The 12,918-nt window shown below is 35.0% G+C and overlaps 1 protein-coding gene across 5 annotated transcripts in view; it reads right to left on the bottom strand.

Annotated features, from left to right (window-relative positions):
* Window positions 1-12,918, bottom strand: part of TBC1D15 (TBC1 domain family member 15) — a 72,641-nt gene that overhangs the window by 21,375 nt on the left and 38,348 nt on the right. For 3 of the 5 annotated variants that reach the window (XM_036865467.1, XM_036865469.1, XM_036865471.1), the window contains exons 6-11: window positions 9,700-9,802; window positions 8,657-8,707; window positions 8,151-8,348; window positions 6,915-7,043; window positions 5,829-5,932; window positions 4,790-4,884 (exon numbers count right to left, since the gene is read on the bottom strand). In XM_036865467.1, coding sequence (XP_036721362.1) covers window positions 4,790-4,884; window positions 5,829-5,932; window positions 6,915-7,043; window positions 8,151-8,348; window positions 8,657-8,707; window positions 9,700-9,802 — 680 coding nt within the window. The remainder of the gene's footprint in view (window positions 1-4,789; window positions 4,885-5,828; window positions 5,933-6,914; window positions 7,044-8,150; window positions 8,349-8,656; window positions 8,708-9,699; window positions 9,803-12,918) is intronic. The other 2 variants (XM_036865468.1, XM_036865472.1) reach the window with 1 other exon arrangement.

Here is a 12,918-nt window from a genome sequence, read left to right as displayed (position 1 = left end):
CTGGTCTAATTTATTTTTCAGGAAAAAAAGTTATTTTTCGACTGAAAATTGAAATTTGTCTTTATGTCTACACAAAAGCTGCCAAATCACTCAGTTATGTTAGGATTTCTAACTATGATTTACAGAATTTTTTCTTCCATAGGATGGTGGTGATGACCGTGGTGATAAAAACATCCCTCTATCTTTATTTATAAAGCTATAGATACACAAAACCAAATACAGCATAAGAATTTTACAAATAAGTTCCACTACTATTAAAAATTATCCTAAAATTATATGGAGGCTATGTAAAATACTTAACAGCATTAATACTGGGTACTGCCCTTATTAACCATGTGACTTGGACAAGTCATTTATGCTCTCAATGTTCAATTTTCTTATCTGTTTAATGGAGGTTATCAGGTAGACATATACAGCAGTAATTATGCATACCTTCAGTAACTTATGCCAACCTGGCCTTTATCATAAGAGCCAGACAACCCAGGAATTATTTAGAAATAAGTCTAATTCTTTTAAAGTAAAATTCTATCAAGTATCTCTTTTTTAGAGAATAGATATTCCCAGGTAAATAGTTACTCAATTCTTAAATACTGATAAAAAATTTACTATCTGGAATCATTTATTTAATTAAAAATAAAATATATGCATATTAAGAGAAGGTCTGGAGGGATATAAACCAAAGCCTCTTAACCACAGTTGTTATCTTTGAATGACAGAAACAAAATTTTTATTTTCTTCTTTTTGCTCATCTATAGTTTCTAATTTTTCTGTAATAAACACAAGGTGTTTCTGTAATGAGGAATAACAATAATTTCTTAACGAAAATTAACAAGTAAAGTTAAACACTTCTTTTTTAATTCATGTTTTGGAACTCAAAATGAAATATATCAGTATTTATACTGACTGAACTCATATTCTTATTGGAAGAGGAACAACCAAGAATATTAAACACACATTTTAATGTACTTTCCATTCTGATTTCTTTTTTTTTAACTGAAGTATAGTTGATTTACAATATCACATTAGTTTCAGGTATATAACATAACATAGTGATAAAATTTTTATATATTACACTCCATTTAAAGTTACTACAAAATAACAGCTATATTTCTCTGTGCTGTACAATATATCCTTGTTGCTTATCTATTTTATACATGGTAGTTTGTGTCTCTTAATTCCTACCCCTATCTTGGCCCACCTCTCTTCCTTCTCCCCACTGATAACTACTAGTTTGTTTTCTATATCTCTTAGTTTGTTTCTGTTTTGTCACACACATTTGTTCATTGTATTTTTTTATATTCCATATATAACTGATAAGAGTATTCGTCTTTCTCCATCTGACTTATTTCACCAAGCGTAATACTCTCCAGGTCCATTCACTTTGTTGCAAATGGGAGAATTTCATTCTTTTTTATAGCTGAGTAATATTCCGCTGTATATGTGTGTGTGTGTGTGTGTGTGTGTGTGCGCGCGCGTGCGCGCATACATCTTTACCAATTCATTTGTTGTTGATGGACACTTAGGTTGCTTCCATATCTTGGCAATTGTAAATAATGCTGCTATGAACATTGGGGTGCATGTATCTTTTCAAATTAGTGTTTTCATTTTCTTCAGATATATATCCAGAAGTGGAATTGCTGGATCATACGGTAATTCTATTTTCAGTTTTTTGAGGGACCTCCATACTGTTTTCCATAGTGGCTGCACCAATTTACATTCCCACCAACAGTGTACAAGGGTTCCCTTTTCTCCACATCCTCACCAACATTTGTTATTTGTGGTCTTTTTGATGATAGCCTTTCTGTCAGGTATGAGGTAGTATCACACTGTGGCTTTGATTTGCATTTCTCTAATGGTTAGCAATGTTGAGTATCTTTTCACGTGCCTGTTGGCCATCTGTATGTCTTCTTTGGAAAAATGTCTACTCAGGTCTTCTGCCCATTTTTTAATTGGTTGTCTGGTTTTTTTGAGCTGTTTATATATTTTGGATATTAACCACTTATCAATCCCATCATTTACAAATATTTTCTCCCATTCAGTAGGTTGTCTTTTCATTTTGTCAGTGGTTTCCTTTGCTGTGCAAAAGCTTTCAAGTTTAATTAGGTCCCACTTGTTTATTTTTGCTTTAGTTTCCTTTGCCTTAGGAGACAGATTCAAAAAAATACTGCTACAATTTATGTCAAAGAGTACTCTGCCTATGTTCTCTTCTAGGAATTTTTATGATTTCACACCTTACATTTAGGTATTTAATCCATTTTGAGTTTATTCTTGTATATGCTGTGAGGAAATGTTCTAATCTCATTGTTTTATACGTAGCTCTCCAGTTTTCCCAGAACCATTTATTGAAGAGACTGTCTTTTCTCCATTGTATATTCTTACCTCCTTTGTTGTAGATTAACTGACCATAAGAGCATGGGTTTGTTTCTGGGCTCTCTATACTGTTCCACTGATCTATGTGTCTGTTTCTGTGCCAGTACCATGCTGTTTCAATAACTGTAGCTTTGCAGTATAGTCTGAAGTCAGAGAGCATAATACCTCCAGCTTTATTCTTTTTTCTCAAGATTGCTTTGGCATTTTGGGGTCTTCTGTAGTTCCACATTAATTTTAGGATTATTTGTTCTAGTTCTGTGAAAAAATGTCATACATTTTCAACCCCTTCTCACTCTCTCCTCCTTCTGGGACCCCCATAATGCAAATGTTGGTATACTTCATGTTGTCCCAGTGGTCCCTTAAATTGTGCTCATTTTTTAAATTTGTTTTTCTTTTTGCTGTTCTGATTGGATGATTTCCATTATCCTATCTTCCAGACCACTTATGTGTTCTTCTATATCAGCCAGTCTGCTATTAATTCTGCTAGGGTGTTTTTCATTTCAGTCACTGTATTCTTCAGTTCTGATTCTTTTTTTATATTTTCTAATTCTGTCTTAAAATTCTCACTATGTTCATCTATTACTTTCCTTACTTCAGTAAGCATTCTTTTTTTTTTTTTTAAATGAGCGCACCATGAGGTTTCTCTTTACTTTTTTGTTGTTGTTGTTTATAATTCTTTATTTATTTATTTTTGGCTGTGTTGGGTCTTCGTTTCTGTGTGAGGGCTTTCTCTAGTTGCGGCAAGCGGGGGCCACTCTTCATCGCGGTGCGCGGGCCTCTATCACGGCCTCTCTTGTTGCAGAGCACAGGCTCCAGACGCACAGGCTCAGTAGTTGTGGCTCACGGGCCTAGTTGCTCCGCGGCATGTGGGATCTTCCAGACCAGGGCTCGAACCCGTGTCCCCTGCATTGGCAGGCAGATTCTCAACCACTGAGCCACCAGGGAAGCCCCAGTTAGCATTCTTATTACTAATGCTTTGAATTCTTTATCTGGTAAATTGTTTATTTCTATTTCATGAGTATTTTCAGGGGTTTTCTCTTACTCTTTCGACTGAGACAAATTCCTGTGTTTTCTCATTTTGCTTAACTTTCACCTAATTTCATAGAGAAACCGTTTAAGGGTGTCATTATGTGGGAGAACCCCCATACAGTTAGCATGTGCCCAGTGGCTTTGGAGGGAGAGCTGGATTTGACTTGAACACGGGTCACATCTTTCCTGAGAGCATGCTGGTAGCTATCACCTTGGTAGGAGGTGTGGTTGGAGACGAAGGGCCTAGGGCCAGAGCCAGGTGTGACCTGGGGCTTCGCCTCTGCTTGGTGGCTGTCACCTCCCTTTCAGGGAGAGGGCCAGGTCCAAGCTCGCTTCCTTCCCTCTGAGTGTGCACCCCCACGTATCTCCTCCACCAGGGACAGTGCTGGAACAGGAAGGGCTGGTGTGGGCATTCCGAGTGTGTAGGGGCATGGGCTATGGTGGTCCAGCAAGGGTCAGACATTCACACTGCTTCTGACGTTCCGCCTGTGTAAGTGCCAGTAATGGCTGCCCCCACCCTGCTCATATGCTGCTTCACGTCTGAGCTGCTTCTGTGTCTCACAGCCGATCTCCCAAGCGGGGCTGAGGTGTTTGCTTAGCTCAAGCCAGGGTGTGCATTGGGGCAGTCACAGGAAACCAACCAGCCACTTGTACAGTCTTCAATCCACCCCCTCCACCCTGCCTCAGGAGCAAGCAAGCATGTGCACATTCCTCAAGAGCAGAGTCCAGGCTTCCCACAGCCCTCCTGTTAGTCTCACAGCCCTCCAACCAGCCAAGAGGGCTCGTCTTCCCTCTGCTGGACCCCAGGACTGGGGTGCCCAATATGTGGCTCAGACCACTCATTCCCCAAGGAGGCTCTCCACCCATGTAATCTCCCTTTTCCTCTGAGTGCCCTCCCAGGGACACAGGTCCCAACCTCATCACTTCTCTTTCCTTCCCACTCAATATCGTGTGTTATCTTTCTTACTGTACAGGAGTCTTTTTGCCAGTCTCCAGTTAGTTTTAAGTGAGAACTGTTCCACATGTAGATGATTTTTGATGTGTTTGAGGGGGAAGATGAGTTCTGCGTCCTCTATTCCACCATCCTGATCTCCTCCTCTCTGAGAGAAAGTTTTATAACCTTTATTATCTGGCCCAAGTTCACAACAATGTCAGCTTTCTTGGAGGGCTAGAGAGCCAGATAGAGGCTTTGCAGCTAGAAAGAGTGCCCAAATCACATTCTGAAGGCCGCCCTAGGAGGTTCTAGGTATTTTCGCGGTAAGAATCTTTGCCACAAGCCTCTGATTTTTCATTTGGGCCCTAACTCTGTAGTATATACCTGCATTTCTTAAATCTTATCAACACTTCCATGCAACCCTCTCACCCATTTTCAAAATTAAGAAAAAATTACCAATAAGACTTCTATAATCTCTTAACCTCGAATTTCTCTTCTCCTGTTCCTCGCTGACAGATTTCCACTGTAGTTTCATTCTGAAGTATTCATCACTATAGAAAACAATTTTATACCAAAAAAGGTTATTTGAACACCTAAAAAACAAATTTAATGTATCAAAGCATTTATGGTGCTAGTGAGATGTAAATTTATAAATATGATAATGAAATGTTTAAAGTTATGATCAAAGGAAAAATAAAATCTTAAACATGTCATAAACTTTATTTAAACTACTAGAATAATTTAGGTATGATTTTAAGGAAACATTTACTTCAGTCCTTAATATCAGACCTAAAATTATTCCAGTCGTTAAATACTTTAGCCACTAAAGTTTCCGAATAATTACAAATACAAACCTATGAGATTTTTTTTTTTTTTTCAATGTGACATAAGAGTACCATTTTCCAACCAGATTACTACAGAAACTTGTTGATGTGAAAATGTCTTAGAAGGACTGGCAAACATGTTGAAAAGAGAAAGGACTGTCTGAGTTTGAATATACACATAATGATTGAAAGTGAGCTTTAAATAAAAGGTTAGACTGACAAACTGGGAATAAGTATACCTGGGAAGTTGGTCTGTGTTTCTTTTCAAGTCAAAAAAGGCCAGTTTATGTTATAAGAGCACCAGGAAAATAATTTAAAGGTAATTAACCTAAATAGCTAATACACTTATGAGCCATTTTTATAATTTCATAATAAATTGTAAAAATGAATCAAGATAAATGAGATATATTTAAAAATCAATATCTTTGTATGCTTAAAATGTTTATACAAGGGGACTAGAATTTTTTTACCATCATTCTACATATTCACCAATGTAACTGCAATGAAGTCCCTCTAATAAGTGTTCCTGGTTTGAAATTAACTACAGTGCTCACAATATTTAAATTAAAAAGATGAAAATAAAAATATGTTCCCCTACCCTAGTCTATTCCACTTTATATGGGTGAGTTACTTGGATTTCTTTAATGAGCACACAAAAGACCATTACTTACATTTTTTGTTTTTGTAATTGAGTTCTTTCCTCTTTGGTACTGTCCCAAGGAAAATAACCCAGAAGAAATTTCCATGCTTGTTTTCTCAACACATGACTAAGTCCCTGAAGAAAACATGCATATTAAACACATTTGTAAAAAATGAATGCAATACTTTAAGTTCACAAAACTTGCACATAAACAGAAAAACTACTATTTAAGACAGTTTTATATAGGCATACGTCATTTTATTGCACTTGGCTTTACTGCACTTCTCAGGTATTGCATGTTTCATTAAATTGAAGGTTTGTGACAACCCTGTGCCAAACAAGTCTACCAGTGCCACCTTTATAACAGCGTTTGCTCACTTCATGTCTCCACGTCAGTTTGGTAATTCTCACAATATTTCAAACTTTTTCTTTACTATCGTATTTGATATGGTGATCTGTGATCAGTGATCTTTGATGTCATTGTTATTATTTTTTTTTGTTTTGTATTTTTTTAATTAAAATACATATGCTGTTTTCTTAGACATGACGCTATTGCACACTTAATCGACTTAATACAGTATGGTGCAAACATAACTTTCATATGCACTGGGAAATCAAAAAATGTGAGTGACTCGCTTATTTGCAATATTCACTTTACTGCAGTAGTCTGTAACCGAACCCACAATACCTCCGAGGTATGTCTGTACATAAAAATAACTCAATTCAGTAAAAACTACCTTGTTTTTGACTTCTAGATTCTGAAGATGTAAGCAGCTGCCAGAAAGCGTAAACAATGAAGAGTGGACAGTAGACTGTATAGCAGACAGTGGAACTGATTAGTCTTTCTAAACCCAATCCTTACTAGATAAGGCAACTACCACTGAGGAACACAAATGCCTCCTTCATATAACCCACAGAACTTCAAGTAAGAAAGAATACCTTTCCATAGGCTTAATGGTATATCCCTCCAACCCAACCCTCAGGGATATCACAAACACCTCACTCTGTCCTACAGGGATTTTAAAGCAACACTCATCAAAAAGGAGTTCATCTCTCCCACCTCCCAAAAGAAAACGACAACTTGAATACCAACAGTTTAAAATACTAAAGTAATTACCCCTCTAAATATCATCTGCTTCATATTATCTACATTTAAAATTCTTCCTTCAGAATCAATGTTCTTAGTCCATTCTTCCAATGATACTGGCTCTCTCCTTTGAACAACAGGTCGGTCGCCCAAATCAATCTAAAATAAAAAGATAAGCAATAAAGAGTACACCTTTAACAAGTGAAATGAAATCAAGGTATATAGAAACTAAAACTAAAATACTATTACTCAGACATAAGTTCTAACATTTCTAATATTTTCCCTTAGTTTCCAATGTTTAGTTTATAAACTGCAATAGCATTCCATACATTTTGCCCTCCTACTAAATACACAAATAACTGGGTTATAAATTCAGAAACAAAAAAACATTTGTTGTTTTGGGTTTCAATTACATAAGTACAGAACATTCAACATGTAAATTCTAAAACAGACCCTTCACACTAAATAGTATGCTATATTATTAAAAAAGAGTATTATTCCATTAATCATATTTAAAATTAACTTTTCTTCCAAACTAAAATTTGTAGCTCTCAGAATTGATTCATGATCCATTAGCTCTACTTGGCATTTTCTACAGGTTTTCATTCAATTAACAGATGTTGGTAATTTTAAAATGCCATTTGCAAGATAAGCCCTTTAATTAAGTACTACAATTTAGATATTTTATAATGTTCTAACTATGTGCAGCCTAGAATTGTAGCAAATTCAAGTCTTGTTGAGCATATATAAAGATTTGCCATAATTCAAGGCCAAAATCCATCTTACTTAAAAAAGAAAAGATTCACATAAGAATAAAAGCCCACGAGTAGTGTCCTGACTAGCTGCCTGTGCAGAGTGTCTAAGAAAACAAAAATTAGGAACAGAACTAGGGGCAACATGCAAGGCTTACTATTTACTCGCTGCTATACACTCAATGAAACAAACAACCTGTGCATTATTATCAAAAGGTAATCAAAGAAAAGAGATCCAACACAGATGAACAGAGAAGTGTAAGTAGTAGTTGACGAAGAAGAGACCAGGAATTTGGTGGCAGGACAAGCATTAGTTGTTAGATATATTAGTGAGCAAAAGTTATAAAGGATTGTGAGAAAGAGGCAGGTATGACCAAAATTGAGTTTCTATTTCTATAACATTCAGTACACTTTTCAGTACATTCAGTACACTATTTCTATAACATTCAGTACACTTTAAAAAGCATTTCTCCTGCTAAAATACAAGAGCTATATTAATATAAACTCCACTCACTCTTGTGATGACTTCAAATCCTGGTTCTTCTTGCTGATTTATTTTTAAACCTGGAATAGCATCACTAAGAAAATCTGCCATCTCTGTAGGTGGTCGTTGATGTGCAGAAGGATCGCTGCCTCTTAAACTATCAAAAATGTAGTTTGTGACTTTGGAAAATCCTACCATAGTGGCTGTATAAGGGTCCTTTTTAATCTTCTATGCAGTAGAAAGAAAAATATTGGCAAAATTAATTCAGATAAAGAATAAAAATACCTCATGACAGGCAAAAGGGTAAAGGTTTTTAAAGGGGGGGGAAATCAGAACTAAAACAGAGTATTCTAAGATTATTTTAAAAGTTTATTTTTTTCTGGGAAGAAAAATTTAAATTTTCTAAGCCAATTTTTTCATTTGGTTAAAATAGTACATTAAATAGGAAGCTAATGCTACTGATTGAATTGCAGATAAACACATGATTTGCAGGCTTCATTCAATCTGCACACACCAGAAATATCTGCAGTGCTTACTTTCCACTGATGGACGGCCCACAACAGCTTTCTTCTCTCTAACAGTCCTGCCTACACAGAAAAAAGTATTTCTTGAAGTGGGTAGTACCACACTAGTCTAACACAAAATATTTGATAGCTAAGTTTAAACGCTCACAATATTTAAATATTAGTTGACATTTTAATCTAATTATATAACTGGTGAATCATGCCAACAAGAGTAATTTGTTCTGGACAGTGCTGTCCTAGAAAACAGTAAAAAAAAGTTTTTCTACTGCTAGAGTTACTTCTAAATCCCAAACTGCATGCTTATTCATATTTAGCAAAAATAGTTACTTCTTAAAGGTCTATCTTTAAAATGATTATTTTCACAATAAGAAAAACAGTTCCCTCACTTTTTATTTTAATCAGTATTTAGCTCTTTTGTCCTCCTTCCTAAAAAGTTCCCTCTTTATCTTCAGAACCAAAAAGAGATACCATGTGGGACAAAGAAGCACTCAAACATTTGTTGAATGAATGAGTGAATAAATGAATGAGTAAACAAAAATGTCATTAGTTTACATAGCAACCTGAGTGAAAAATAAATTATCTTTACTTCTGCCTGTGTTAAGGGCACATTTTTAGCCAAATGCAAGAATATACTCAAATACTTTAAGAGGAATTAGACTAAACTGACCCCAAATGAACCAACTTAAACAAAAAATAAAAATTCAAACCAGATTTTTGCATAAGCTTATCACTGATTAATTCGAAGTGGCTTACCCAGTGACTTTTCACCTAATCAGTGCAAGCTATGATAATAAAAATCTGATGTCCAATTTCAATTATGATAAAGGGGAAAATTGCTGTAAGAGTAATTAAGAACCAAGGAAGCTTCTGAGTCTTACAAATAATATGACACATATTATTCTTTCTATAAAATTACAGAGACTAGTTCCATAAGGTCTACACATGCAGACACTTGCCTCATTCTGTATCATCTCTGAGAAAGTGAGAGGTAGGATGCATACAAAATAATGGGGTCAGACAAACAGATTAATATAAGATAGACTAAAGAAACATACTTGTATTATACCATATGCTGGTTCATCAAGAAGATTTTCAAAAGACTGTGAAAGACTCTTATTCTGATAGTTCACAAGGAGTGTTCTTTTGTCTTGCGGAGATCTGTAATAAAAAGAAGGGATTTGTAGAAAACAGCACACCGCATCAATGACTACCTAAATAATTACTAATGCACAGTTATTTTTCCGTAACAACAAAAAAAAACCTTAAATGTCCAGTTCTAGAACTGTTTCCCATTAATTCAATATTAGCAAGTATTTAGTAACTATCTTAAATGAGTTCCAAAACTACATGGAACATGAAATATTAAATTAACAAATATAAAAGGGATGAAGTATATTTTTATTCTAGGTAAAGCCAAGAGGACTAAATTATAATGAACCCAAACTTTTGTTTAGAATTATAGTAGAAAATTCTTACAAATATATCTTCCATTATAAGAATATATCTTCTCTTATAAAGAAAGTTGAAACACACTTTAGGATTCATCAGTATATACAATATGTACACTACAGGAAAATGTCCTATTTTGAAATGGTTTCCAACTTCACTCCACAGCTTGGTAGTACTGCAATATAAGATGTTAAAAATACAAGATACAATGTCTTTATTATTTGTTAAAGATCATTAATTATGCTAACCATTATTATAAACACACATGGTTGTAATGTACAGTTCAGGTACAGTATATTTTTAATTCTTGCTTATTAAGCTCCGGATATAAGTTTTTCTCCACACTTCCTAATAACTACAGAATAAACAAAATGCTTTCCAAATAGACATCTAACTTGAAATAATCAAATGAATTATCCAGTCTTTTTTCTGTTCAGAAAGTTTTATAATTTAGTAAGTCAGCTGTAATAAATCCACAACTTTTGTGTTTAAAAACAAAAATTAAATGCATTATTTTGCTGCTACCTACTTCTAGTTTATTATAAATGTTTGAGATAAGAACTTTAATAACAGCTATCTCTTCTCAATTCTAACATAACAGGATGCAACAGCAATGCTGGGGGGATATGAAATCCAAAACAGATCTTATTCTTACTTAGAAACAGCACTCGATCATCAGAGACAATAGTAGCTGAATAAGCCCCTTAGCTTCTTAAAAGAGCTAGGTTGAGTCATTTGAAGTAGGAAAAAAATAACTTTTTAAACGTTCAATTTTCATTAATCACCATTTTTCTGAACATCTTCTGGGGGTCATGCTTAACATGAAGACCTATAGGTTCTCACAAGGCATTTCTTAATGATAGGTCAACTTGTAAACATAGCACCAGAAAAAGAAAAGTAACTAGTATAGAAACATTTTTTTCCTAACATAGTGCTGCTGGTGCTATGGTTATTATTCTTTGTTTCTAAAAATAGATTAAGTCAAATTTTTTCTTTATACTACAAATAAAAAAATGATCATGAAAGTCAAAACACTGGCTATGCATGCTGAAGGGGAACACATATGCAACCTTCAGTTATCTGTGCCCAGCCAATTATTATGGCTTCAGATCTAAAACTATGGTCACAAAGCTGGAGATGGGAAGAAGAAATGACTGCTCAACCAACAAAGAACCACAGACACTTTTTTAAAAACGAAGGATTTCTTTTATTTATACCTAATGCTCTGTGATGAGGGGCTGGGGGAAGTCACACTAGACCTGCTTGACACTGAAGAAATCAACAAAACATTTTTTTAAAGTATAGCAGTAAGAGGACAGGTAATAATGTTGTTAAGCAACTTCAGAGCTCACCAAAAGGGGGGCTGGCATTCCAGAATATTGTTACATTTCCACCTGCCAGGTTACCACACTGATTTAATCTGGGAAGATTAAATATTATATTTATATATTCTGGGGATATTATGGATTCTGGGAAGTTGATCACTCATGACAACATTATTCAAGGCTTTCAAAAACTCACTGCAGCAGTAAGATAGAACTTTTAATGATGCTAACATCAGCAATTCTATTAGATCCTACTAAAGGGCTTAAAGAAAACCATTGTCTAATATCACAACTACAGACGCATAACTACTAAAAATTCAGAAGTACTTTGGAGTGAACCTCTCCCAAAAGCTTCAGAATTCAGAAGTTTTAAAAGTTGAAGAATTTTTGTGCAATGAGATGTAATAGTAACTATTTTATATTGCTACCGAGAAGACCAATATGGAAAGCTAAAGAAATAAATAAAAATATCATTGCAAAAGATATAAAGCTGAAAAGGTTAATAAAAAATAAAAAGTACAGAACATTTACAACAAAACTATATAGTTTATTCCCATCCATATAATTTATACATATATATATATGTGTATGTGTATGTATATATGTATGTGTGTGTGGATATATGTATCTCACAAAGGGAATAAATAAGGGTCTAGGACCTAATCTCATAAATGACTGGTGCTATAAGATGATACAACCAACTTGGCTTTTTAAGGAAATATTTTACTGCTTGGATATTTATGTATTAATTTTAAAATGGCCCAATATATAAAATAATTTTAACAGAACCAATAACTTTCATTCATATCCTAGCAACCAACTTGGTTCCAGAAATGTAACAAAAATGTATGTGTGGCTCATTCTTTTACCCAACTGAACACCATGTTCTAAATGGTGATAACTCAAAGAACACTAAAGAATATCAATGAATAGGACAATTTGTCCCAGTAGATAAGAAAACCATTTGAGAAATAATAAGCCTCAAGAAGTTGGCCTATTTTGCACTGACTAATCCAGCTGATGAGATTGAAAGAAGGAACTGTGCATAGCTACCCAACCTTTACCTCGCTCTTTCAAGGCTGCACATCCCTAGCAAATCTGCAATTTCTGTTCGTCTGTATGGTAAGACCCTTAATTCGTTACGGGGAGTGTTAGGAAGACATCATGGCCACAGATGCAAGTCACATTCTTCAATTTAGGTTAATCAGAGAAAAAAGATACTGTGGTCTGCATCTCCCTCTATTGATGTTTTTGAACTAAGAAAACACAAGGATGACCCAGGAACAGAGTGGCTGGGATCCCAGCGAAGCTGCTGACACCAAGGTTTTCCTGGTCTACCCTTCTTCTTCTGGTCTCCACAACAATCTGCGACCACAGGAACATGACTCTGGAAGTACCATTTTGCTTAGGATAACTGCTCCAGAGACAGGAAATGATACCTAATAAAGTAAAAAATGGGGGTATTTGGGACTTTTCACTTCTTTGGACTTAATTGTGAAT

Source organism: Balaenoptera musculus, chromosome 10 (assembly GCF_009873245.2).
Source record: "Balaenoptera musculus isolate JJ_BM4_2016_0621 chromosome 10, mBalMus1.pri.v3, whole genome shotgun sequence".
Taxonomy (NCBI): domain Eukaryota; kingdom Metazoa; phylum Chordata; class Mammalia; order Artiodactyla; family Balaenopteridae; genus Balaenoptera; species Balaenoptera musculus.
The sequence above is the reverse complement of the archived record's forward strand: the minus strand, read 5'-3'. Positions and strand labels throughout refer to the sequence as shown.